At 33.6% G+C, this 27,964-nt stretch overlaps 1 protein-coding gene across 1 annotated transcript; it reads left to right on the top strand.

Annotated features, from left to right (window-relative positions):
- Window positions 1-133: 133 nt before the first annotated feature.
- TOP3A (topoisomerase 3alpha) lies at window positions 134-22,266 on the top strand. The gene is made up of 24 exons (XM_028086332.2): window positions 134-576; window positions 668-846; window positions 930-1,002; window positions 1,170-1,292; window positions 1,384-1,505; window positions 1,600-1,672; window positions 1,755-1,871; window positions 2,401-2,484; window positions 9,206-9,385; window positions 9,469-9,597; window positions 12,039-12,113; window positions 13,296-13,385; window positions 13,503-13,607; window positions 14,437-14,471; window positions 14,991-15,120; window positions 16,949-17,001; window positions 17,078-17,174; window positions 17,749-17,787; window positions 18,661-18,739; window positions 19,485-19,556; window positions 19,742-19,813; window positions 20,230-20,385; window positions 21,376-21,496; window positions 21,820-22,266. Exons 1-24 carry the CDS (start codon window positions 301-303, stop codon window positions 22,061-22,063), a joined length of 2,724 nt encoding a protein of 907 aa, XP_027942133.2. The 5' UTR covers window positions 134-300; the 3' UTR covers window positions 22,064-22,266.
- The last annotated feature ends 5,698 nt before the right edge of the window (window positions 22,267-27,964 follow it).

Raw genomic sequence — 27,964 nt, 5'->3', positions numbered from 1 at the left:
TTGTCTTAATTTTTCTAATACGGTTAAAAGTTTGGTTTTCATGGTAAAAATATAAAAACGATTAGCATTTTGTCTTAAACAATTAATTACTATTGTTATTTATTTTATATTTTATATTTGTTTCCCGCTAACCCAGAAACATTCTGAAGAAACTTTTCCCGTTCATTTGAACTTCAAAATGTGACCTCTCCTCGCCGGAGCTCGCACTAGCTGGTAACACTTATTGATCGCTAACGAAAATCGCGTAACTGCCGAAACCCTAATCTTCCTTTCACGAACCAACGCGTGGTTGCGCGCAGCATGAACGTTCTGAATGTGGCGGAGAAGCCCTCTGTGGCGAAGTCCGTCTCCGCCATCCTCTCCCGGAACCAGGGCATGAGAATGCGGGAGGGGCGTTCCCGCTACAACAAGATCTTTGAATTCAACTACACCATTCGCGGCCAACCCTGCCACATGCTCTTCACCTCCGTCACCGGCCATCTCATGGAGCTCGAGTTCGACGAGCGTTACCGCAAGTGGCACGCGTGTAACCCCGCCGACCTCTTCCGCGCCCCTGTCAATAAATACGTCCCTGAGGTTCGCATCGAAGAACATCGTTGCTCTTTATCTCTCTGTGTCAGTGGGCGTTTAATTTTCCGTTGCAATTTGTTTGCGTTGTTAACCCTAGGACAAAAAGGATATCAAGAGGACGCTGGAGGAGGAAGCGAGGAGGTGCCAGTGGCTTGTTTTGTGGCTCGATTGCGATAGAGAGGGTGAGAACATTGCGTTTGAAGTGGTTGACGTCTGTACTGCGGTGAATCCTCGTCTTAATATAAAACGGGCTCGGTTTTCTGCATTGATTGAGAGGTTCAGCTTTGCTTTGTGTCCTGTTGTGGTGGTTGTTTTTTCTTTTATTTTTGTTGTTGTTTGATTGTTGCTGTTTTTCATAGAGAGATCCATCATGCTGTTCAGAATCTTGAGGAGCCCAAGAAATGTCTTGCTGATGCTGTCGATGCTAGGCAGGTGAGTAGTCACCCTTTTCTGACTTAGAAGGTGCTGATTTTATCCGTGAATATGTGTTTGTAGGAAATTAAAACTAGGGTTTGACGCAATTGCCTTTTTGTTTTATATGTTAACTATTACATGATTTTGCTGGTGGTGAGGATGATTGTCTAGCTTTATTTTTGTAGGAAATAGATCTCCGTATAGGCGCTTCTTTCACGAGGTTCCAGACCATGTTGATGAAAGATGCTTTTGTCATTGACACTGCTACGGATGGCAGAAACCTAGTCCTAAGTTACGGCCCTTGCCAGGTATGCTTCTATTGAAAATAGCACCGAGACTTTTGTGCTTAAAACGTTATTGATTCTTATTGTGAGTTTTAGTTGTATTTTTTTACTACAGTTTCCTACACTTGGATTTGTCGTGGAAAGATATTGGGAGATACAAGCACATGAGCCAGAACAGTTTTGGTCTATCAACTGCGCTCATGATTCAGATGGACGCATTGCTAAGTTCAGCTGGATGTAAGATACGAAGGCTTTAATGTTTTGATACATTCATGATTCTTGTTGTTTCACTGACTTCAGGCTAATATTTAATCTAAAATTCATTTGGCAGGCGGGGCCACTTGTTTGATTATACATGTGCAGTTATAATATATGAGATGTGTGTTGAGGAACCAACAGCAACAGTGAGTCTTTTTTAAAACATCTGGTGGGGCATATGCTGAATGCAGACTAATTCTTTCGTTACATGTATTGATAACCTTTCAGGTGACAAATGTTAGACAACAGGAAAAGCTGAAGTATCCTCCGCATCCTTTGAATACCATTGAGCTTGAAAAACGTGCTTCAAGATACTTCCGGATGAGTTCTGAGCACACAATGAAGGTGACCGGACATTGCCATTTGTTTGTGTGCTTTCTGCTAATGGTGATGTCTATTTCAAGCTGTCAGCTTTATAAAAAATGATTTGTAATAAGCTGTGATTATTGTGTTTAAAAGAAGAAACAATATACTTCTAGATGATGCCAAAGTAAAACATAAAAGACTTTCACGTCAGTGGGAAGAAGTTTAACTATCAAACATTTTATCCATAATTCTCTATACGATATCATATGTGGTCTTGTGTGTGCATGTTATGCCATTTAAAGGCATGCGATGTTTGCTAGTATTCCTAAAAGCTTTTGTGCTGGTGTCATTGTTATCTGGAGTCTGAATAATATCTCACCATTTATGTGTATGTCTGATTGTATAGTGACGGTGATGAATTAAAAGATTTATATAAATAACAATTTTGTGGGCAAGTTCAGAGTGGCAAATACTTCTGTTATTTTATTCCAATTCTATTTTTTCATAGTTTTACAGATTTGATGTTTTTATATGCAACTATGCTTACAACTTACTTAAATATTTATAGGTGGCAGAAGAACTTTACCAAGCTGGTTTCATCAGTTATCCCCGTACAGAGACTGACAATTTTTCTTCAAGGACTGATTTGCATGTGGGTTAGCTTTTTCATCTATCTAAACATGAATAATTATCACAGTTATGGTCTACTGGATAGTTGGGTTTAAAGATACGAGAAAAGAGGAGTAGAATTTTGCTAGTTTGCATGTGGTAATCAACCTGAATTGTCATTTGAAAAGGGGAAGCCTTCACTTTTATGGTCACGGAGAACATGCTATTTGACATGGATGTTGTTTGATTCCTTTTTATTTCCGTAAGAAAATATTGTATGCATCACTTGAGAATTTTAATTGTTTGACAGAGCTGTTGTAGTTATATGCATTTTTTGTGTGTCTTCTAATACACAAAAAAGAAAGGGGCTTAGTTTTGACATTTTGGCATAGGTTGAACCATGGAGGAAATTAATATAGTATACTTGAGAAAGATACAAAGGAATTAGAATTACTTTGAGAGTGTGTTTACCTCTCGTAGGATTTCATATTTATAATCATTTTGGATACATTAGATACAATGTACAGAGTGAAGAAGGGAAGAGAATTCAAAGAGATACATTTAGGAACTAGGTTTAGCACAAAACACACATCATCTTACAATAACTCCTTTTCAAGACTATTTATTATAACATTTCCCCTCAAGCCGGATCATACAACTTGTATGTGCCAAGCTTAAAACAAATAAATTCAATTTGAGGACCTCTGAAGGATTGTGTTAAAACATTTGCAGCAAGGTTGTCAAACTCGAGAGTTTACTTAAACTCATGAGAGTCCAGTAAACTCGGATTGTAAACTCGTAAGAGCTTACTTCACATGAAAAAAAAAATTTATATAAATAATATCTTAATTCAAACAGGTCCATAAAATTATATAGCTTAAAAGTATTTAAAATAAATAAATTCATACAAATACCGTAAATCATAAATTCAAATATTTGTCTAATCCTCTAATGATATCATCATCTTCATCACCTTCCTGATAAAACATGTGCATTTTCAGACATAATGGTCTACATTTTCACTACAAAATTAACAAATAAAAAAATATCATTCAATGGTGCAGTGCAAGTGTGACTGTGTTCGACCCAAAGCTGAAATAAATTCAAACACTGAAACAGTGCACTGCAGCTGGGAATAAGTGAATAACATCTGGCAATAGAACACCCAAACCTAGGAACCACACTCGTGAACCTCGATCTATTGAGAACACGCAACAGCGGGATGGTTGTCGATGGCCACCGCGATGGCAGAGCGAGCAAGGATGACGGTAGGAGAGTGGTCGATGGGGAGCGCGAAGGCCGCAGAACTGGTCGCGAGCAAGGACAAAGGTTGCAGAACTGCTCGACGGTTGTTGATGGCCGCAGAAGTGCTCGCGATGGCCACGGGACAGGTCGCAATGGCCACGAAATAGGTCGTGACGGCCATGAAAGGGGTTGCGATGGCCACAGAACGACCCATGACAGCCACTCGACCCCGTTTCGATTTCCAATTTTTTCCCCTTTTGAACTCGCGAACTCACTGAAAACTCGCGAGTTTGAACGATTCCGGCAAGTTCATCCACGAGTCCACCGATTCTACTTCAAAACCGAGTTTGCTTGCGAGTTAACTCGCTGGGCATGACTAGGCACGTAAACTCGTCCAAGTTAACGAGTTAACTCGCGAGTTTGATAACCATGTCTGCAAGTTGATTATTTGATCTGACAAACTCAATGCAAATTTTGTTGGACAACAACCTGTCTTGAATTAAATGACAATTAATTTCAATATGTTTGGTTCTCTCATGGATGATGGCTTGAAAGTAGTGTGGAGAACAACTTGATTATCACAATACATCTTCATTGGCTGAATGTCACGAAAACCTAATTCTTATAGGAACTATTTTACCCATATGAGCTCACAAGTGAGGTATGCCGTTGCTCTTTACTCATTGCTCTATGCTCAACTTGAATAGATGATGGACAACAACATTTTGCTTCTTGCTTTTCCACGATATAATATTTCTTCCAAGGAAACCACAATATCATGTAGTAAAGCATCTTCCATAGGAGAACTAGCTCAATCAGTGTCACAATATCCAAAAATTTGGGTATTCCCTTTATTTTTTTAAAGTAGTCCTTGTTCTAGATCCTTTTTAAGATATCTTAGAATATGAATGACAACATTCTAGTGATCAATTCAACGATTTTGCATGAATTGATTCGTAATACTAACTGCAAAGGACAAATTTGTTCTAGGTATAGTAAGATATACAGTTTTTCCAACCAGTCTTCTATATCTTTATTGATTGGAGAAAGCTTCTTTTTGTTTTGCCATTAATTTTTATTTGGATCCATGGGATAGTCCACTAGTTTACAATCAATCATACTTCTCTCTTTTAGGATGTCAAGAGCGTATTTCCTTTGAGATTATAGCTCCTTCATTTGATTGGGCAACTTCTATGTCCAAAAAATGAGATTTCCAGTATCTTTGGTCTAAAATGATGGCATAAGTGTTCCTTTAATGGAGAGATTTTACCAACATCATTTCCTATGATCACTATATCGTCAATATACACAATTAAGTACACATTTTTAGGAGAAGTGTAACAATAGGAAACATTGGTTTTTCTCTCTGCATTTGAGCCCAAAGGATTGAACAATGGAGCTAAACTTTCTAAACATAGCATGAGGACTTGAGACCATAGAGAAAGCGACACAACTTACAAACCAAACTGGGCTATCCTTGAGCAACAAACCCAAGGGGTTGCTCCATGTAGACCTTCTCTTCTAGATCACCATGTAGAGAAATATTTTTAATATCTAGTTGATGAAGAAATCAATGATGAATGGTTGCCATGGCAAGAAAAGAATTGACAATAGCAATTTTGGCCAACTTAGAAAAAAATTATGAGTGTAGTCAAGCCCATAGATCTGAGTATATGCTTTAGTCACCAATTTTGAGGCGACCAACTTCACCGTGAGGTCCAACCTTAGACCCATTGACAACCTACTGTGTTCTTTCTTGAAGGAAGAGGAACCAACTTTCATGCTTTGTTAGGTTTAAGGGCTTGCATTTTAGTATTCTTGTCACATTTTTAGGAATAGTAATAAAAGAGACAAGAAATAAAAGAAAAATAAAGAGACAACCTGTGATAGCTAAGAAAATTGTAAATAGGGTGAGGATTACAGGTAGATCGAGTACCTTTGTGAATGACAATGGTTGACTTGAGTCATCATAATCAGGAGTTGTGGTATTAGGTGATGATTAAGGACTTGCAGAAGAGGATTCACCTTGGGGTACTAGGCAAGCCATTTGGTTCTTGCATTGATAGGTAACAAAAGCTAGTGAAGATGGTTCAATAGGATTTTATGGTATTTTGGGTGACAGGAGCAAAAGGAACGAAATATTCAATTAAGGGCACAAGTAGAACATGTTGGAAAGAATTAGAATTTTGTGTAGGGAAAAAAGGAGTTGGTTCAAAAAACATGACATTGGCTGACATATGGTACTTCTTTGTCTCATGAGAATAATATCATTATCCTTTTTGAACTTGAGAATAGCCTTAGAAGACAACTTGATGACTCTAGTTGAGAGTTTATCTAAAATTGGAGATATATCATGAACCAAACATACACAATTGAAAACATGTGGAGCAATAAGAGAGTTCTTTAGGAAATAGAATGGAGTAGGGAACTTTATTTTGAAGAGAAAAAGATATTTTGTTAATGAGATAAAAAGCATTTAGGATAGCATCACCCTAATAATGAACAAGCATATTTGCATCAAGCATATTTGCATCAAGCAATAAGGTACGAGGGCAAGTAGACTAATGCAAAATGATGTGTGAGCTTAGAAGTTTAGATAATTAAGAGGAAAAATGTTCTTTAGCATTATAGCTTCTTAAGATTTTGATTACTTTTCCAAATTGATTGTTGATTTCATCAAGGAAAGACATAAAAATTGATAGAAGTTCAGAACGATCTTTTATTAGATAAACCTAAGTATCAATGACAAAAACAAAATATCTAAAACCAAAAGATGACACACAATTTGGTCCCCAATTGTCAAAATGGATAATGGAAAAAGCATAATCACTTCTAGATTCAAAATGTTAAGCAATAGAAAACTTAACAGTTTTTCCTAATTGATATTATTCACATTCCAAAGTTTGGAGACGATTATGTTTAGGAACCATCTTTAAATTTTACAAAGAAGGAGAAAAAGCAACTTGACCGACCAATTCCTTGGGAAGGTACTTTAGATTTGTTGGTTATGAAATGAGATGTTATAGGTAAGGAGAGAGAAGAGAAAGAAGAGATATTACCAAAAATATACATATGACTTTGTGTCACCAATCCATTGATTTTGACTCTCCATAGATTGTGAAGTGAAGTTGTTGAGAAATTGGAAGATGTAGATGATTGGGCTTGGTTTTTATATTTCAACCTTAAATACTCCTAATATTTTTTATTAGAGAATTTTGGCTCAAAACCTTCAGATTTGGAAATATTGGCTGTCTTGTCAGGGAAGCCATGTAATGAGTGATGATTATCTTGGGTGTTATGCACTCTTTTACAATATGTGCATTAAGGACATCTTTTACCACCACACCCTCCTCTAGACGACTTCCTTTTCCTCAAGTAGAAACCATGGTAGAAGACTCAACAAATTCATGAATATTTCTATTCTTAAGTGTTGGAACACGAAAGAGCCATGTTATCAAGTTTTTCATTAAAGGAACTTCTTAACCAGTCAAAATTTAACCAGCCCGCAGGCCCGCAGAAAAAATGCGGGGCGGGCCAAGGTAGTGAGCCCGCGGCCCGCGCGGGCCGGCCAGCAAGCCCGCATAAAATTAAAAAAAAAAAAAACTTGCACTTGTGTATATTAATTACTTCTTTTATGGACTCTTGCATTAACGTTTCAAATTCTTGTATAACTGGAAAAGACAAGTATTATGTAATTTTTAATGTCCTAAAATTTAAAGAATACATTGTGTATGTCATAGTATGAATATGATGAAAATGTTGAATTATCAATTTATCATCTAATTCCCCAAAGTCTTTACTTAATTTTGTGAACTTCTTAAAGTTTCTCAATTTTTAAACATTGAAAGTTTTATCATAAAAATTAAAAAAAAAAAAAAAAAAAGCGGGCCGGCCCGCGAACCCCCGGGCCAAGGAGTATGCAGGGCGGGCCAGTGTTTTCAGCCCGCATAAAGTATGCGGGACGGGGCAGGGCGGGCCAGCCCGTGTTGTGCGGGCCTTATGAGGGCCGGGCCTAAACGGGCCGGGTCGGCCCGCATTGCCACCCCTACCTCTAACATGATCAAATTCTGGATGCTTTGCACAAAGTATTATAACTATATAAAATTTATTCAATTTCTTTTTTTTTTATCTCATCTAATGAGTCAACTTTCAATAACATCTTTAATTCCTCAACTTCTAGTTGAGCTTCAACAATAAAAGGCATCATGTCATTATCAGGCTATTTGAGAGAACCAATCGATTAGTCGAATTGTAGAGGTCTTGGATATCATTCTCAAATATTTTGGGCTTTTTTCTGAAAAAGATTACATGCTTTGAAGGATCTTAGAGTACTCAAAATATTGGGCACTACTAATTGCGAGAGTAGAGCACAAAGCTAAGAATAAGTTTTGTTCCACCGTTAAATTTGATCTAGTGGTATTGAATCCATCTTCTTACAATTGATCATGCAAAACTTGGCCAAGGAACCAAAGTTCCACTTGGGCAAACCATGACGAGTAATTTTTCCTATCTAATTTTTCAGAAGTTATGGAAGGAATCTTGAAAAAAAGATGATATAGCTCTTGAAGATATGATGAGCATAATAGAGGCAAAGCCATAGTCTAATAATACAATAGAGAAGAACAAAATGTAACTAGGGTTTTTGGATAGGGAAACCTAGGGTTTCAGGAGATAGAAACCTAAAAGACACACCAAGTGATCTTGGAAGGAGGAACAAAGGGTGGAAATGGGCCCATGGTGCTTTGGCAAGCCTAACAATGGTGATCTAGAAAGATTCTAACCATTGGAAGGTGGCGTGTGAGACACATTCGCCTAGGGCAATAGTGGCATGTGTAACCACTGGGATGGGGTTGCACTCCTCTAGACACCTCAGACCCAAGTGTTGGAAGACAAAGCTTCGGTAGCGGACAACTGCAATGGCCGCAAACAACAATGACAATGACATTCCTTTAACAAATTGAGATTGGCTGAGCGAGATCGACCTAGTGTGATACCAACTTCAGAAAGATATAAAGGAATTGGAATGAAATTGAGAGTGTGTTTCCCTCTCTTAGTATTTCATATTTCATATTTATAATCTTTTTGAATATATCAAATATCATGTGAGAGGGAAGTGAAAAGAATTTTATTAGATATATCTAGTAACTAGGTTTAGCACAAAGCACACATCATCTTACAAGAAGTCCTATTTAAGACTATTTATGCTAAAAATTATACTTATTGCCGTGAATGTTATTGGAAGCACTTAGCGTTTTAATATTTAGTTATTTTATACACGTCAGGTAATTTTCTTTTGTAATATATGGTAGTAGAAATTTAAATATATTCTTTTATGCAGGTAAAGAAGATCTGGCTTTTACAGCCACCATACTCAATTATTGTGCTTTAAGATTTTGACTTGTGTTGTTCAACCTGTCTTGTTTTAACAATATTGTTGTTTTACCCTTAATCCTTAGTAAAGTTTTTTTCCTGAATGACTGATCTTTCATTTTTCTTTTTTATTTTCCTTCCAATTGTAGACAATTGTGCAAGAACAACAAGGGCATCCTGAGTGGGGAGTATATGCACAACGGTTGTTGGACCCTGGGACAGGGCTTTGGAGAAACCCTAGAGGTGGTGGACATGATGACAAGGCTCATCCACCCATTCACCCCACAAAATTTTCTACTGGAGAATCTGGATGGAGCCAAGACCACCGTGTCAGACAATTCCCATACCACTCTTTTTACTTTAAGAATTGCATGTTGCTTGGACATTCATATTATTTCTTAAATTGACACAGAAACTGTATGAGCTGGTTGTTCGCCACTTTTTGGCATGTGTCTCAAAGCCTGCTGTAGGAGCTGAAACCACCGTTGAAATTGATATTGCTGGCGAACTATTTTCTGCATGTGGGAGGGTGATTCTAGAGGTGAGATGTTTGTTGTGCATGATGCGGATATCCCATATTGGGATGAGTTAGATATTGTTTGATATTATTAAGATATTGTTAGATATTGTTAATCACAAACAATATCAAATAATATCTTTTATTTATTCTATTTATTTTCAATTACTCCTTTTAATGGTACCTTTCTCTACTATAAATAGATTACCCTATGTGTGGTTTATACACAAGGGAGATTAATCTCAAATCTTATTTTCTTTATTCTCGACGGGATGTAATATTGAGCTGCACCTATTCTAACATGTAAGACAAATATTGGATCTATTTTGCAGCATTTGGATTATGAGAAAGGATAAATATATTATTTTCTGATCATTCAAACGTATAAACATTACTATTTATACAACTTTCATTGTAATGCTAGAATTATGGACATCAAATCATTCCTGATTATTACAAATTAGGGATCCTTCATCAATCAATACTAGCAAACGAATAAATCTAATTATATCTGTACTAAAGGAAGTAAGAACATGCTTCATATTTTACAGGTTACAACAGTTTTTGTCATGCTGGTGAATAGATGTTTATTATTCTTAGTTTTCTAGTAAAATATTGGTATCATTTTGTGGGTAGTCCCTTTGAACATCTTCTAAGTCACCTATTGAAGGAGAACATATGGTGTTTCAACAACGTCGTTGTCTAACTCTTTCTTGATATCTATTTCCATATGTTTCCATTCTTCATGGTGATCCGAATTATGAGCAAGGCTTATGGTATTTGTTGCCCACAAAAAAGCTTGATAGGAACTTAATACTTAGTTTTGAGACCATCAAGTATGATCTTCATATCCATACTAATTCACAAATCTCTCAGGTCATAGTGAAAAAATCTGCTTGCACACTAGACTTTTCAATCACAGTTACTTTTTATTCCATGTAACTAATATACCACCTAGAAACATTCAGTATCTTATGGTTTCAAACCAAAGATCAAGAATACTACTTAAGATTGTATAAGGCCTTTCTTATTTTACACAACTTATTTCTTCCATTGATTAAATCATATCTATGTGAAATATATGCACTTCTATTATGTTAAAAGTTATAGCTAATGATCATAGCACAACTATTTCTACTTAAAAGTGTAGTAGCCTAAGCGTGATGATTTGATTATGACTTAATTCACTTGACCTACATCATGAGACAACTAATGCAACTCAACAATCTTGCCGTCAACAATTCTCCCGTTGAGGATTGAGCTTGTCACCTTGATTGTCATCATCAAAGTACCCATTGTCCACTAGATGACTCTCTTATAGTGTTAACTCCTCCATCCCCTTTGGCTCGGACAATTGAATTTAATCTTCCCATTGTCCTTCGTAAAGATATACACTCTACTTGTAACCCATCTCCTTATTGTATTGCTTTGAGTTATCGTAGGTTATCTTTTATTCTTGTCTTTTTGTCTATTTCCTTTATGTCAATTCCATAATTTGTAGGTGATGTTTTTGCCCATCCTGATTGGGGTTAGGCCATTCTTGATGAAATAAGTACTTTTCAGAGAGTTAAACTTGGGAACTCATTCCTTTACCTTCTAGGAAATTTGTTGTTGGTTGTAGGTGAATTTTTGCTATCAAAGTTGATGATACTATTGATTGTTTCAAATCTCATCTTAGAAGTTGGTTTTGTAGAATTGAGTTAGACTTAAAGCTGTATCAGAGCCATTTACAGTCTATCCTTAAGAAATATGTTGTTTGTTGGGCCTATTGTGCCATTTGTTAACAGACCTCTAACAAATATCTAGTTCCATATTCGAGATGTAGATGTCTCGACATGAGAGGTGTGTGTGGGAGATCCCATACCGACCGTTAGAGATAAGGACAATTTACTGTATAAGTGGATGCAAACCCTATTTTATAAGTTGGTTCTGTAAAATTGAATTAGACTTAAAATCTACTTCTTAAGAGAAATAAAGGATTAAGAATCCCTTTTTGTCCTTCTTAAAATTAAAGGGAGTGAATTGCTGACTAATCAGCAATAGTGAAGGTGCAGATTAAAAAAGTCTCCTTAAAGCTACAACGAGCTTACTGCACTTTGATTTTATTCTGTACAGAGCCTATTTAGGAATGGTTCTTGCTGGTTTTTTCCAACGTCATGCTGTTTGAATCATTCAAAATTCTTTTTCAACACTTAAACATCAAGAAGAACTGCCTATTCATGCTTCCTTAATCATTTTTAAACCTCCTTGATTATTTGTTGCTATATGAACTATCAAACTAATTACGAACTCAAATCTATATAGTGATAACTTTAGCATTCAATTATTTTTGGGAATTACTAAATCTCGTGTGGTGCATGTCTATCCCTGAATGTTTTTAATTTTATTTACTAAGCATTTCATATATGTTAGGGGCAAGTTACAAATTTTCTGATTATGTTATTGTCTGATTGTAATCTGATCAGAAAAACTACTTGGATGTTTATCACTACGAATCTTGGGGTGGATCACTGATTCCAACATATACTATTGGTCAACAGGTTTGCTTTGAATTATAGCATCAGATTTTATGAAACATTCTTGTACTAGTCATTGATTACTTTGTTGTATTATTTTGTCGTGTCATATCTGGCACTTGCCATTTTCCTCGACATGGTGTTCATTGTCATAATTGTCAGTTTCCTGATGAGTTTTCAACACAACAAATCCCATTATGACACATTTTGATAAATTCCTTATTCTTGTGCAAGCTCCACTGTGGTATTTAGTTCCATATTAGAAGCTGAATATTTAGGAGTTTGACAAATTTTGTTTTTATGGCAAAAGTTATCCAAACGTAAAATTTTTCATGTATTACCTAAACTATCTATTTAATGTGCCTATAACCATGAGAGAGTTGACCTTTTGGTTGCAGCCGAGCTCTGTGTGAAGCTCCACTTGCCATTTTCCTCATCAGTTGGGCATGCTAGACATCAATGCACCAACATGTGGGGGACGGGGGTTTATTCTCCTTTATTTATTATGTAATGAGGGTGTTTAGATTTTCTATTAATAGTCTTTGCCTATATAGCTGTAATATAATTTTGATCAATGTAGGATAATAAAATTAATATTCTTCTCCCAAAAATGCACTTTATAATATAACTTTTGTGATCCTTTTCATATACAGATAAATTTCGGTATTGAGCTAGACTATGTTTATTTCTAAATTGTAATATTGAAATTAAAACCTATCTAATATTTGTGTTGATAGCGTTGTCATGGCATTTTAGATGCCCAATCATGCAACTTCACACTTCAAATTTCCAGCCTTAGTAGTGAGGGTCTGGGTCTAAGATGTTACACATTCACTTGGATTATGGTTCATGTAGCCTTGTAATCCTAGACTCAATTTTTTGATATTTTTTCTACATATTATAGATGTAATATTTGGGTTCGTGTTTCAACGTATGCTATTTGCATCCGAGCTGAAGATGTTAGAGTAAGGTAGGACAGGGGTGGTGACCTTATTCTGAGCCTGCTGGAGTGTATGTTTTCCTGTCTGTCAGTTGACTGTATTACAGTTCAGCTCCAGTTGAACCCTTTTCATATTTTCCTTTATAGATTCTTGTGTTACAGTGTACCAAAACATCCAGTAATACATTTTTACCTTTCTTCAATCCTTTCTCATTTTCTTAAAAATCTAAGAATAAATATTCACGACAGTGCTATTGATAGTGCAGTTCATTCCAACAACATTAATCCTTGATTCAGGAGTAACCCGACCACCACCACTTTTAAGTGAAGCTGATTTGCTGAGTTGCATGGACAAGGTGAGAATTATTTAGAATCTGACTGACTAGAAATTTGATACTTTGTTTTGCACAAGTCCAATTATGTGTCATCAGATATTGACAATTGTATACCTATTGTTTTATTTGTTCTCCAAGGAGGGTATTGGTACAGATGCTACGATGCATGATCACATCAAGAAGCTACTTGATCGATTTTATGCAACTAAGGATGCTAACACTCGTTTCACACCAACTAATCTTGTAAGTTCATACTGTTAATTTACAGTTTGCAGTTCATACTCGTTTCACTCTATCTCTCTTGTCATATTTTTCTTGGTTGTCTTGAATTTTGTTTACTTTTGTTAAGAAGAGTTACTATATAAGATTATTGGGCTAGAAGAGGATGCTGTATATAGGTCATTACGCGAATATCTCATATAATAAAACCAATTCTGTCTTGTAGTAGTATTCTAAAATTTAATATGCTGACCACTGAATGTGTATATTAAGTTGTCAACCATCTGGCTTAATTGACAGTTATGTGAGGCTTTACTTTGAACGTTAAGAAATAGACTTTGACCCATACATATATGTGAACTAATTAATACATTTACAAACTTACTAGTGTCTCTATGTGTTCCTGCATTTAATTTATTTTACAACAATTAAATATACAGCCTGAACAAAGAGTTAATAATCTATCATGGGGGTCTACTTAAATGATTCTTTCACCATAGCATGACATTAAATCTTGTTATTGCCTATTGTTATTAATTTTATTACATATAGAGCATTAGAGCTGCACAACAGAGCGATGTGGGATTTGACATGATTTTTAATTTTATAGATATGATTTAGTTGTATCCTTCTAGTTGTTACTCGCATAAATGGAAGTAGATCAATATAACAAAAAATTGGAAAGGTTTCTGTATTTTCATGAATATTTTCATTGAAGAATCTTTTCTTTTTATTAGCTTAGTTATAATCTATCTAATTCTCAAAGATGCACTTGCACAATAAACAAAAAAAAAAAATGATGATATTTTTTCATATCACATTGTTATTAGTGACGAGCTTGATATTATTGCAGGGTGAGGCACTTGTTATGGGATATGACGACATGGGGTAAGTAATTCTATTCATTTTAAAATTGTCTCTAATCTCATATTTAATCTTATTAATATATTCTTGATCTAACTTGAGTGGATTTCTATTTTGTCAGTTAGATGCAATCATTTATTTTTTGAAAAAATAAGGAAAGAAAAAGATGAATCATCAGAAAAGATATTTCTAGTTTAAGGACAATTAACCATTCAGCTAAAGGTGATGAATGTATGGTTCATCCTAATAATGTTTCAGATGATTGATGGTGTTCAAAGCGTGGTTAATATTTTTGCAGCTATTGGCTCAATTAATTATTTTGGTTGTTAATTGAAAAGCGGAAATCATTTGTCAAATAGTTTATTTTTTATAACTTAAATTCCTTGTTTGTGGTTGAATCCAAAAAGTGATTTTCACATTTAATTCTTCATCCTTTTCCTTACTGAGCATGTTGCTTTCCCTATCTGCATTCTACCTTGTGACACTGTTAACCTAATGTATACTTTGTTGTGCCTTTGCCTTTTGTTACCGGTGAGGTTTCAGGTATAAACTATGGAAACCTTATCTTAGAGCAGTTATGGAGCGTGACATGAAATTTGTTAGTGAAGGAAATAAAAGCAAAGCTGATGTTTTGGCAACTAGCTTGCAGCTGATGGAGGCTTGTTTCCTAGATGTAAGAAGCAATTATTTGTTTCTTGCTCAGTTGTTTTTAAGTTATTACTAATTACCTATGTTTTGTTATTCAGAAGTTCTGTAAACCCATGCAATTATGTTAAAATTGCAACTTTTTGAATTGTTATTTCAAAATTTTCTTTATCATTGAGGTTGCAAACTATTTTAGGTTTCTTGGCATATAATAGTCACCCGTCTAGATAGAAATAATAATTGGTTGTTTGTTTTAGAAAGGTTAAATTGATTTGTTTCTCTTAACATTTTGAGACTTCTTTTAATAGGTTCTTTTCTAGGATTCTGCAAACTACACGGACTTATGTGCAAAGTTTCAAATAATTTAGGGACCAGTTTTGTTGTTCAAATATTTTCTAGGTCCTCGAAGTATTTGAGAATTTACTATGGGTACCTGTACGTACCTTTATGGAACCCTAGTGAGGGACCTGTGAAGGACTTTATTTACAAATGGATAATAATACTTTAATCCATTTTTTTACTCACTTTTAACTTATCATTCTAATCACCATTAGATCATCACATCACATCACATCACTAAAAAGAATCAAAATAGATGATCTAACGATGATTGAAGTAGTGGGTTAAAAGTGAGGAAAAAAAATGGGTTAAAATATCATTATTCCTTACAAAATTCTATATGGACTTGTTGTGTCCAATGCCTTGTGCATTGAGTTCAGTGACGAGTCCATGTTTGTAGGTTGGGTTATGTTGGAAATCCCCTATCGACTAGAGATAAAGTCAAATTACATAATATAAGTGGGGACAATCCACACTTTATAAGTTGGTTTTTGTGAAGATGAGTTAAGTTTAAACCTACATTCTAATAGGTTGTACTATTTTTTGGTTGAATTGTAATATTATTTTGTGGTTTAAGTCCTTACATCTTAGAACTCAGTAATTTTGGCTTAATTCATAATGTTGTATGTTTTTTTTTCTGATTATTTTTATTCAACTGAGATCAAATCGAATATATTCATTTAGAGTACTACTAAGAAATGATTTAAATTATTAAAATGTAAACAGTAAAAGAAAGAAACCTACAAACTTGAATATTTGATCAAATTGTGGAATTCTAAAATAGGGAACTAAAACCATGGGAAAAAATAGGGAGGCTAAACTCGGGAATTGGGAATTATAGGAAGATTGAAAATGTACTTTAGCCCTTTTTGTGTCTAATTACTTCATGGAATCAATCCTGAAGGCCAGTTCACTGGCCTTTTCCCTATCCTTTGACAATGAGCAACTTAAAGCATTGGATTTGAAGCTAAAACTGTAGGGAATATAGCGGAGGGTTGAGTATAATAGTTATGTAAGCAAAAAATTTCTGTAGATGGGATAATTTTTATAAGTGATGTATCTATTCAGTTAAGTATAACAGCAATGCATTATTAATTGTGCATTTAATCCTTTCTGAATTATAAAAACTCCCTTAGATGTCATTTTGTAAAGTCAGATGTGCTCTGTGCTCATATAAAATTTATTGGCAGAGCAGTCTAACTGTCCTGATGCTTGTTGCGACGAACTGGGCTTATGTCTTTTCTCCACACTTGATGGACTTTTTTTTTGGGGGGGATGGGGGAGGGATCATGAGCAAAATTAGAATTTTCGGTGTATTGTCATCTTTTGCCTTCAATTGCAATTCTTTTGGTAACAACATGCACACGAGAATAAAATTATCGATATTCAATTTACTTTTCTAATGTAGTTTTTCCATTCAATCTGCCTTTTCAATTATTTGAAATCTCTCAGAACCAAGCTTATTCAGTTATGTAGATTTTGAACTCCAATGTCTGACAATCTGTAAATATATGCAGGCAAGAGTGAATAAAGGGAAACTTTTAGAAGCAATGGCAATATTTTTTGAAAGGTGATTATCTTTCATCCTTCAGTCATATGGACTCCTTATGCAAAATGCTAATAGGTATCTTCAATCACTATTGCAGATCTAATAGATCTGGAAACGATGAGCTACATGCAATGGGGGTTGTTCGACGATGCGGACTTTGTCAAGAATCAGACATGGTGCTAAGGAAAAATCGAGTGTGTGTTTTCAGTAGTTGTTCCCTACCAAGGGAATGATTACATTTAATAAAGAGAGTTGTCATTCATGTTCAATTCCATCATATAGTGGTTAACCAATGACGTGAGACTAGGAGTCTATGTGTGGAATTTAGGTTGTTGGTAGTAGTAAATAATTGTATGCCTGGAGCGTAAAACACTATAAATGACAGTACTGATTTACTTGAATTTGGGTTTTTAAGTAATAAGTGTTTTATTATATCTTCTTGAATGCAGCTGCATATTTTCTTATGTGTATACTTGCTGAATTTCGTTGTTAATGTGTATGAGGGCTTCCTTAATCGTAATATTCACCGTGGCCTTTTGTTTATGGCATTTATAGTTTTGAAACGTGTTAGATATTGTTAGTTAGAGGATCATGTGTATTTGGGCTTAGTCCATATTTTTCTGTATTCTTCTTTATTATAATTATGTTACCCAATGTGTATTTTCTACACAACGGGAATTAATCCTATACCTAGTTTTTCTTTATTTTCACAAAAGGAATAGATGCATAACCTTTTATCTGACTAATTTTTATATTATCATTTACCAGGATGGCAATTTTATGGTTGGATGTGTGGGTTACCCTCAGGTTGGTTTTTTCTTTTTCTTTTTCCGGGTATCTGTTAATTGCTCTGTTAAAAATTACAACATATCTTCCCTTGGATTTGCCAGCTACCAATATTTTTGCTGTGCCCTCCGGGACAAAAGAGAGAAACACGTAAATAAAAATAAAATAAATTTTTAATTGCTCCCCATCATTTCGTAAGAAACAGGTATCAAAGCCCGTTTCAACTTGGTGGCTTATGAGTTCTCCTGCTTGAAACAATGTGGGACTTCCCAACATTCCCCCTTCACAGATGCCTGCTGAACTAGATGATTACCAATACAAACTATAGACTCTGATATCATGTTAATTTTTGGTTAAAACCGGTTGACATTAAGTAAAATTATCTAACAGACATATAAGCCTACTCCAAGACTTGAGGCAGGTGATATGACACTTTCCAACAGTTACATGTATTTACGTGTCAACAAGTAACTGCTATCTATCACTTGGTTACATGAAAAAGAGTAGTCTACTGCTGTACAAAAATGTAAACAGAAGTAAAAGATTCATTAACTCTGTAAGATAACAGGGATTATCTGTGCATCAATAAGTTGGGTCATGTAAACAAATTAAATTTCAATAGTATATACTTAAGATGCATAGTCCTGTGAATACCTCTTCATATTGATGATGATATTTTAAAAATAATTTCCTCCACCGTGACCTATTTTTAAATGTACTGTTGTAGAAGGCAGGATTAAAAATCTGATACAGATCTTATTTTTATCCTCTCCAAATTCAAATTAACTGATTTATGAAAGTTCTGTGGTTTTCCTCCCTTGTTGCCTGTATCTATTTCTTCAGATCACAACTGACATGCTAATATAAATTTGATGTCTACAAATAAATGAACAGTGTAGGAATGCTGTGTGGCTCCCTGGATCACTATCAGAAGCAGTTGTGACCACCAATACGTGCAATATTTGTACTCCTGGTTAGTGACTTAATTTAATCAAGATACTAATGCGGGATTCTGGCCATTTCCCACTTTTTCTTAATAGAATAATAAAGCCTTGAATTTAAAGACTATAAGCACTTAAGTTGAAATCATTGGGATTTAAGTAGGATAAGAATGAAATGGAGATTTCAAACAATATTATTTCCTTGAATATGATGATGTGTTGGAAGTGATAATGTGCAGTACTTTAAAGAAAAATATTTTAGGAAATTTGTGAGAGTAGAGTAGGGAGATGTTTTGTTTCCTAGATACCAAAATAGCTTTGAGAGTGTAGTTTTACTGTGTTGTACTGTATTTTTTCAATACTTTGTACTGCAGTAGGTCTCATACTAGATCTCATACTGTTGTGATTATAACCAACATAAGTTCTAGTTTGAATTAGTTAGCTGTACAGGCACATATAAATGCTTGTTGTAAATCTGGATTGGTTTTATGTGCTGGTTTTTTGCTGTACTTTCGGAATACACCGATGGATACTGATTTTGAAGTTTTAAAATATATTAAAAAGATTTTTAAAGTACCAATATCAATGTATTTTTAATGTTAGTGGACAACACCAAAAAACCCAGCAAAGAATCTAGAATCGAAAATCTGTTTTAGCAGGATTGAATTCATTTTCACAAATACTAATTTCTCTCTAATTTATTTATGTTTTAGTGATCTTAATCCTGCGTCTTATTTTTGATATTTTTATCATATCTGATTGCATACAATACTATAGGTCCTGTTTACTTAATTCAGTTCAAGTTCAGGCAGCTGGAAATTCCACCAAACTACAGTGTCAACCATTTGGGTAGGTGCACCTCTGCAAGATCAATTTCTTTTCACCTAATTTCACCTTTTGATATTTGCCAAAAGTGAAAAATTAGACTCAATATGGAAAAAGATTCATTTAATTTGCTCTTTAATTCAAATATATGACTCAAACCCCTTTTTTAGTCAAAATGTTTTTATTTGATTAATGCATGTGATATGTAGGATGCATTGGTGGCTGTGACGAGATTCTTTCACAGTTGACAGAAATATGTGGCAGGGGATCTCGCATGCCAGGTCTGTTTAAATGACTCAGCAATTATTGGAAACTCTATTAAAAGTATTGCTGGATTATATCAATGTAGGGGGATGTTGTGTTAACAAGAGTTATAAGCATTTAAGGTGAACATACTTAAGAAATAACCAATGTGTATATGGCATTTTTCAATACAAAATTTGAGTGGATTAATGTCATTCAAACATTTTTAGGGGACAATAACATATATTTCGTGGATATTATTGTAATCTTTTTGCTAGTTTTTACCTGTTGTTTTTCTTTTAGTCTTCAGCATTGAGTATGTTTTATAATTGTGGTCACAAGCCAGTGACTGGGGACGGGATCGAATACATGTTTTAATCTGTTTGCTGCTATTCCCAATGTTTCCATGAATAAATATTGGAATCCTCACAAAATACCTTATGATGTTTTCCAGCAAGACCTCGAGGACCAACTGCACCAACGAGCAATGCCCATCATACTAACCCACGACAAAGACCTTGTATGAACTGTCAAGAAACAGGACATTCTTCTAATGACTGTCCTTTACGCTCTGGGAATGTCGGACATCGTGGAAGAAGTGAACATAACGGTATGGTTTCTGTGGATTTTAATATCCTATGCCAGTTTGGACATTTTGAGAAATAAATAAATGTATTTCTCGGATATCCAGTGTTTTCACAGGGATATGAGCAAATGCTTAGAGTGAATCATGATTCATGAATACTGACATTGATTTTGGAATATGTGGAAACATTTTGAGAAATAAATAAATGTATTTCTCGGATATCTAGTGTTTTCACAGGGATATGAGCAAATGCTTACAGTGAATCATGATTCATGAATACTGACATTGATTTTGGAATATGTGGAGATGGATTATTGAGGAATTTACCATAAAATGGTTTGTATTAATTCTATGAGCTTGGTATGACATGTGATACAAATTTATTTACTCTCGTGATATGCAATGTGTTACACGGTGATCATTGTGTATTGGGAGGGCCAGGAAGCTATTCACTGTAATCTTTCATTGATAATTCCTGTTATTCTCAGTCCATGTTGGTGTACGATTTACTGTAGCTGTTGGTCTAACCGCATAAAGAGTGAAGACACAATTTCTAACCACGTATAAAGCTTTGGTTCTGGAATCTTTTTATTATACTTTTCAATTTTCAAGATTTCTCGTATGTCTTCATATTTCAGGCATTTAATAGACACCAATGCAACATATTTTATCCTTTTCATCTCTTTCTCTATTTTTCTTTTCCTCGATTTTTTTTATTCCGGATTGCCCTACAATGTTTATGTTGATAATTAGTGTTAAATTTTAATGCTTTACTAGTTTCTGTATATCATCACTCAAGCTCTCAAGTTATGGTTTGTGGTCATATAACTTGGGTATATTTTTCAGTGGGATTTTAAAAAGTGAAAACTGACTTATTTTCCAAAAAGTAATCTTCTCAGCTCATCATGTTGGGAAATCTTGTTCTTTTATCATGCTTTTTGCAGTCATTTTGCAGCTGTCAAATTTGAAATTTAGTGCTTTGCCTTTTTTTTATAAATCATTTAAACAATGCAGGGGAAGCTTCTGTTTCATGCAGTTCGTGTGGAACACCATGTATTTTGAGAACTGCTAATACAGCAAATAACAGGGGAAGGAAATTCTATTCATGTCAATCGCAGGAATGCAACTTCTTTGTGTACGTGAACTCTTGAATTTTTATTTTTTTTTGTATGATTATATTTCAGTCTTTTCTGGTCTTGTTTTTAACGAGGGAAGGAGAATTGGCATTGTTTATCTATTCCAATATTATGTAACTGTCACATCTTTGGTAGTTAATAGTATCTGGACTCTTGACAAGTGAATGATGGACACCATTACATAATCTGTGAATCTAATACTTTGAAGAGACATAGACTGTTTTGAATTACGTGATAGATTTTGTTTTTGAACAGTTTATAGAAATGGGGCCATATTGCATGGTTTTGAGATAGTTTTATAAGCCTTATCACCCTGCAACAGATGGGAGGATAGCCTGAATAACGGAACTGGAGGCAGAAGTGCCACGCGTTCAAATAGTATTCCATCCTCCAATCCTAGGCGAGGTGGTGGACGTGGATCTCGTGGTAGAGGTGGCCAGACTGGAGCTCATACGGCTGCCACAACATTTGTTTCAGCAACCGGAGATCCTATTTCTGGTAGAAGGTGCTTTAGGTGTGGTGATCCATCTCACTTTGCAAATGTCTGCCCCAATCGTGGTGTCTGATCTCTTCTCATTTATTCACCTTAAACTGTATATAGAAGGAAAGGTTGGCCATTAAGAACCTGTGTTTTCATTTTCTATTGTTATGCATGTGCTTGAATCAACACTGGAATAGTGCGTCAATCTTTTTGAGCATGCATGAACAAAACTTGTGCCGGTTCTAATATACCAATGCTAATGTCAAATCTTTTTTATTCATTCGTCAATTGTCTCTTGTATAAAGGAACTTGTAGCATCAGCTTAACTTAAAATAACTGAAGAATCTATTTTAATTGGATCTCCTTTGCTTATGGAGAAGTTGTAGTTCCCGAATTCCATGGCTTTTTGGAATACAATTTTACCCTTGAACCCTTTTGATACAGGGTATTGAGACGGATCAATTCCTGTTTATGATCTTTTATTGGTTGGGTGATGAGTAAATATCATTATAAGTCCTCATGGAATCCAGCTTAAATAGATCTCATAAACTTTGTTCCCATGAAAAAAATGTTTTGTAATACTGCATGCTTCATATTTATTTATTCATTCAAATGTGAATGAGAACTGCATATGCTCTACAATGACAAATTATAGACATTTTTTGTTTTATTTCCATCACAGTATGTACTATTCTGTAATATTGAAATAGGTCCAATCCTGAAAATTTGGTCACACCGTCTGTTTGTCGAGCACATGGTGGGTATGCTGTCACGAAACAATCCCTTTGCCAAATCTGAAGGGAGCATGTGCGTGGGCGAGATCATAACAATTGTTTGACTGCAGCTAAGGAGGGGACATTAAATCCATACTTAGTATCGAAGGCATAAATCATATCTCAATTTTCTGCCAGTGTCTAATTTATCGAGTGTTTAACCAAACTATATATAAGTGGAGTGGCGCCGAAATTTAATCTGCATTGTAAGCTTAATTTAATAATGCAAAGCCATCGAATTACTTTTTCTGTATGAATTTTTTTTTTCGAGTTATTCTAGCCTCTAGTCAGCTTGTTAATCTTCAAATCATGTGCGTATGGGCTTCAACAATTTGAACAGAATAAAGACACGTCATCTTCTTTGGCTACATAAACATGTTGCTGATTTTTCGCATCGCAAGCAAGCAGAGATTCACATGTTCGCAATATGTTTAGATGAAGAAAATAATGTTCGCAATAACTTTTACTTTTTATATTTTTGTTTATCTGCCTTGTATGTTTCATCCACAATATTTTGTAGTATAGTTCTAAACGATTGGCATTCCTCGAGGGTTTGAGGTTTCGCTGAATGATGCTGTTTGACGAGAATATTAATTTCCAGCCAAATTAAATCACCAAATGTAATTAGCTCTTTCTTTTTTGCCCCATTACTCATGCAAAGAGTTTGGTGAAAATAGAGGGATTTTCACTTGAATTAATTCTTAGCCAAGGGATTTTTTACACAGACATTATTCCATTCTCTTCATCTAAAGATTAGAAGTAAACAAAACTTTCTAGAGTCATTTATATGTCGACTACTCCATTGATCAGTTTTCCAAAATCTCTGTACTAGTTTTCTAAATACTATTTTGCATAGAAGCATGTGAATTAGGGCAACTAGGAATAGAAACGACAACTTGGATTTTTGTTTAGGTACAACTGGATAATGGGCGGTTTACAAATATGCGGCATGTTAATTACGCCCAATGCTTATGCAGACAATAATCTTTTACCAATCACTCCAATTAATTATTCGTATATTAATTTTATATGTTTTCTACAATATTCTTTTCCTTTCTTTCTCATCTTACTCCATTTGTATTTTATATGTAACTTTTGAGCAATTTCTTTGTTAATTCAATCTCTTCTCCTGAAAGTAGGTACCCGAGAAAAGATGATTAAATCATAGCTGATGGCCAGAGTTGTCCTTTGGGTTGAAGGAGTGCAATTTCGACCACACTGGCAGAGATAGTGGGTAGCATAATTTTCAATGAGAAAGATGAAAAGTCTTTCCCATATGCTCTTTTTATAATATTATAAATGTCCCTCTTTACCTTTTTGTATTCTCTGCTATTAAAGGCTCACTTGCTTTTTTCTACTTATTATTATTATTATTTTAACCTTGACTTCAATAGTGGTGCATGGAATTTGAAGGTAGGGAAAAGGCATCAAATGAAACCCACCGCTACCCCAAGGTTAGGTGCATATATAGATGTTGATGCTTTAGCATTATTCGTAGAGGACAAATACTATCTCCTCACTCTGCGCACTTCTAACACGTGAAATAAATAAACACACGCCTTTTTCCATGTTAACAATAAAATTACCCACTTTACTTCTCAGCTCGACAAATTTTTCTTTAAACTTTTCTATTAATATTACCGGAGAAAAAAAATAATAATTATGCTTCATTTTCATAAAACTAAAATACTTAGCTTTCCTAACATTACAAACCATGGTTTTCACTACTATATATAGATCGAGGAACCGTTCGGCAACGACTTTGAGACTCAGTTTGACTCCCAACAACTTGAAGTGAGCTTTTCATACAACTAATAAAAATTATAGGGTTAAATATGGTTTTGGTTTCTTAATTTTCAGTAAATTTTGAAATTAGTTTATTTCGAAACTTTAAACCAATTTAGTCTTTATCTTTTGAAATACTTGAATTTAGTCATTTTAATCAAATTTTGTTAAGCTTATTTGACATTTCAAAGGTGTTTCATAATAGTATTTGACTTAACATTAAAGTAAAAATGTATCAAAGAGTTTAAACAACTCGAATACAATCCTAAAATGCCTATAAAACATCAAATAAATCTAACGAAATTTAATTAAAATGACTAAATCTTCGTATTTTGAAAGATGAATGACTAAATTGGTCTAAAATTTTAAAATAAACTAATTACAAAAGTTAAGGGAACAAAAACATATTTAGCCCAAAATGATAACATAAATTGTTATTATATTTTCTATATTCCTATTTATTTTAAAAAATTCAAATCTATTTCAGAGTAAGATAGTCTTTCTTTGCTGAAGAAAAAGAGTAAAATCTCAATTTAACTATCTAATAATATTGACGTAAATATATAATAAGGCATGGTGTAAATAAAATATTTTTCTTTTCATAATTCGGTTAATTATTTTATGAAAAAGCTGTACATGATGCAGACTTATATATCATGTCCGTTTAGTAAACATGTTTAGTATTATTGTAGTAATTTGAATTTTGACTTATAATACAGTTTTTATGTGTACAGTAACTATAATAAATTAAATACAACATTTTATGATATGAATATGAACTCTAACAATTCATAATAAATCATCATCGGGAATGTCTAAGTGTGCGGTTGTAATGTTAAACTTCGTATACCACATGAACAACTATGGAGTAATTTTCTAACGTTATGTATCGCATTTAACAAGTATACGAAATATCAAATCTATTATTTAAATTATGTAGTAAGTTTTCAGAAGTTTCGTCAAATAATTGACCAGTAACCATACAAAATTTAATTTAAATTTTGATTAATGTTTGGTTGATGCAAGCCGTCGCAAACCTCATTTTTTGAGGCTTCACGTTAAGTAAATGCAATACTTTAATTTGATAATGAAGCTATTAAGATATTTCACCTAATTCTCTTTCTTGGCTTTCATTGTAACGGAAAACAAAAAAGGGCATGAAATCCTCCGCTGGAGATCCTATCATGATATATAAAAGGACAATTTTTTTTTCTTAAGCCGTTGAATTCAGCTTTCGATACTTTCTAACGTTACTGAGATTATTTTTATTAAAAAAAATATAATTTGTTGAAATAGCCTTTAAATAAATGTTACTAAATCAGTTTTTCAAAGATAATAAGTAATGGTTGAAGTTAGCCTTTATGTTATTGTGTTTTTATATACATATAAAGAAGAATTCAATACTATTTCAAAGTTACAAGAAGATATATTAATGTAAAAATATTTAAAATTAGTGTAATCACATCCTGGACATTTTAAAAACTGGTTGAAGTGTTTACTTATTTTTATTAATTAAACAAATAAATTAATATCCATGCAGGCGTGTAGGATTCTCAATATGTTATAATGTACCATTTATTAAATTACTTTTGTGTGTGTAGACATTACTGGGCTAGTCTTTGTCATCATTAATTTCAAAATTATTGCTGATTCGTAGGCATGGAAATCAAATTAAGAATGCGTAAATGAAATAATCAATATACAATAATAACAACTAAGTGATATATATATATATATATATATATATATATATATATATATATATATATATATATATATATATATATTTTTTTTTTTTTTTCTTTTTGATTATTACTTTAGATGGCATCGACATAGACGATGATGATGGTTTCAAAGGAACGGATTATGAAAAGTTATAGTGATTTACTTTTAATAGCTTTTGTCTTCCATTATTTTATTGTTGGGACATACTTTTGAATTTTCATAATAAAAAATTTATTGTGAGGTACTGGTAAATTCTCAACAATTGTTAAAATTGCATTAATATTGAAAGATTATAGCTGAAGTGGGGAAAAGAATAAAGTTTTTATGTTGAAGGTATCTCTGAGTTCGTAAGCAATATCTGGTTTTCCCCACACTTCATTGTCTTTGGTTTACTTTTGGAACGGCTACTATTATATGGGTCCCTTCTCCTAAAAAATTGGTTGCAACTATGAACTTCATCATTTTCTTTTATAATCACATACCCTTCTATTCAAATGCTATATTTATATCACCATAAATTAATTAAAAAGTTCATCAAAATGGATAAATCTAATTTAATCCTATAAAACTAATTCATAAAAGTAACTATAAATTTATCTCTAAATAACATTAATTTCGAACACGAGTTGCCTAAGTTTATGAATCGGTAGTTTAATGGATTAAATTGTGGTTCTGCTCTAAATTTTGCTTTATGTAGAATTATAATAATGTTGTTTTGTATTGAATGATACTGCATTTAATGGGGAAAAAAGTAATCCATAAATCATGGGTCATGCAAAATATCTTAGCCATAAATATTGTTAGTTATATAAGTTTTTAAAATTGTATCTTGTGGCTTTGGGAAACACGAAGACTCTGTGAGGACACGTGGCAGACAACAATTGATACTATGAAAATGAGATGATAATAACTAAGATCTTATGCATTATAAGTATATCCCAATATTTATTATGAGTCATTCCCAAGTTATTGAGTGAAAGTGACATTCACACAACCCACCATTTTCCACTATAATCCTAAAAACTTAAATGACCATTCTTCAAATATTGACAATTATTAAAATTGGTAATTTTTTATTTCTTTATGCGGATGGATTCTAGTTATAGGTTATTTTATATAATTTTTATGAAAAAAAAAGGTAATAGTTTTATATTTGTTTAGTTATTTAAAAATGCACGCATTTTATTACTTTTGGTGAACGATCACAGTATATCTTTATAAAAATAATTATTCTTGATAAAGTAATTAAAATCTCATTCAAGAAAAGGATACGATAAAAAACATTTATATCATTAACTTCAATGTAAAGATATTAAGTTATACATTATAGAAGTTATTTTCGTATACGCAAATTTCATAGTTTCTCCTCCTTTGTGCTACCACTACGTCGTCCATTGTCACGATCTTCTCGGTTAAAATTGTAGACTTATTTTTCACTTCATGTTTTATTTTAAAATTAATATATTTTTATTTTCTAAACTTATATCAAATTAGAATTTATTTAAAATATGTTTTATTTTTAAAATTGAATAAATAAAATTATTTTAACTTAACTGGATTAAATTTTTCTGACGTAAGATAAGATTTAGGCTGTTTATATTGTTTTAATATATTTGTACTGAAATGTTAGTTTAAAACACAATTCAGTAATCCTAAAAAATATTAATGTTGCTATATTAAAAATATTATATTTATTTAGTTCA

This window comes from Vigna unguiculata, chromosome 9 (assembly GCF_037176805.1).
Source record: "Vigna unguiculata cultivar grain cowpea cultivar isolate G323 ecotype 2 chromosome 9, ASM3717680v1, whole genome shotgun sequence".
Classification (NCBI taxonomy): Eukaryota; Viridiplantae; Streptophyta; class Magnoliopsida; order Fabales; family Fabaceae; genus Vigna; species Vigna unguiculata.
The sequence above is the reverse complement of the archived record's forward strand: the minus strand, read 5'-3'. Positions and strand labels throughout refer to the sequence as shown.

Coding starts and splice junctions, on each gene's coding strand:
- TOP3A (XM_028086332.2), top strand. CDS start 301: ATGAACGTTCTGAATGTGGCGGAGAAGCCCTCTGTGGCGAAGTCCGTC. Junction 12,114..13,295: donor CATATACTATTGGTCAACAG/GTTTGCTTTGAA, acceptor TTGATAGTGCAG/TTCATTCCAACAACATTAAT. Junction 18,740..19,484: donor GTGCAATATTTGTACTCCTG/GTTAGTGACTTA, acceptor ACAATACTATAG/GTCCTGTTTACTTAATTCAG.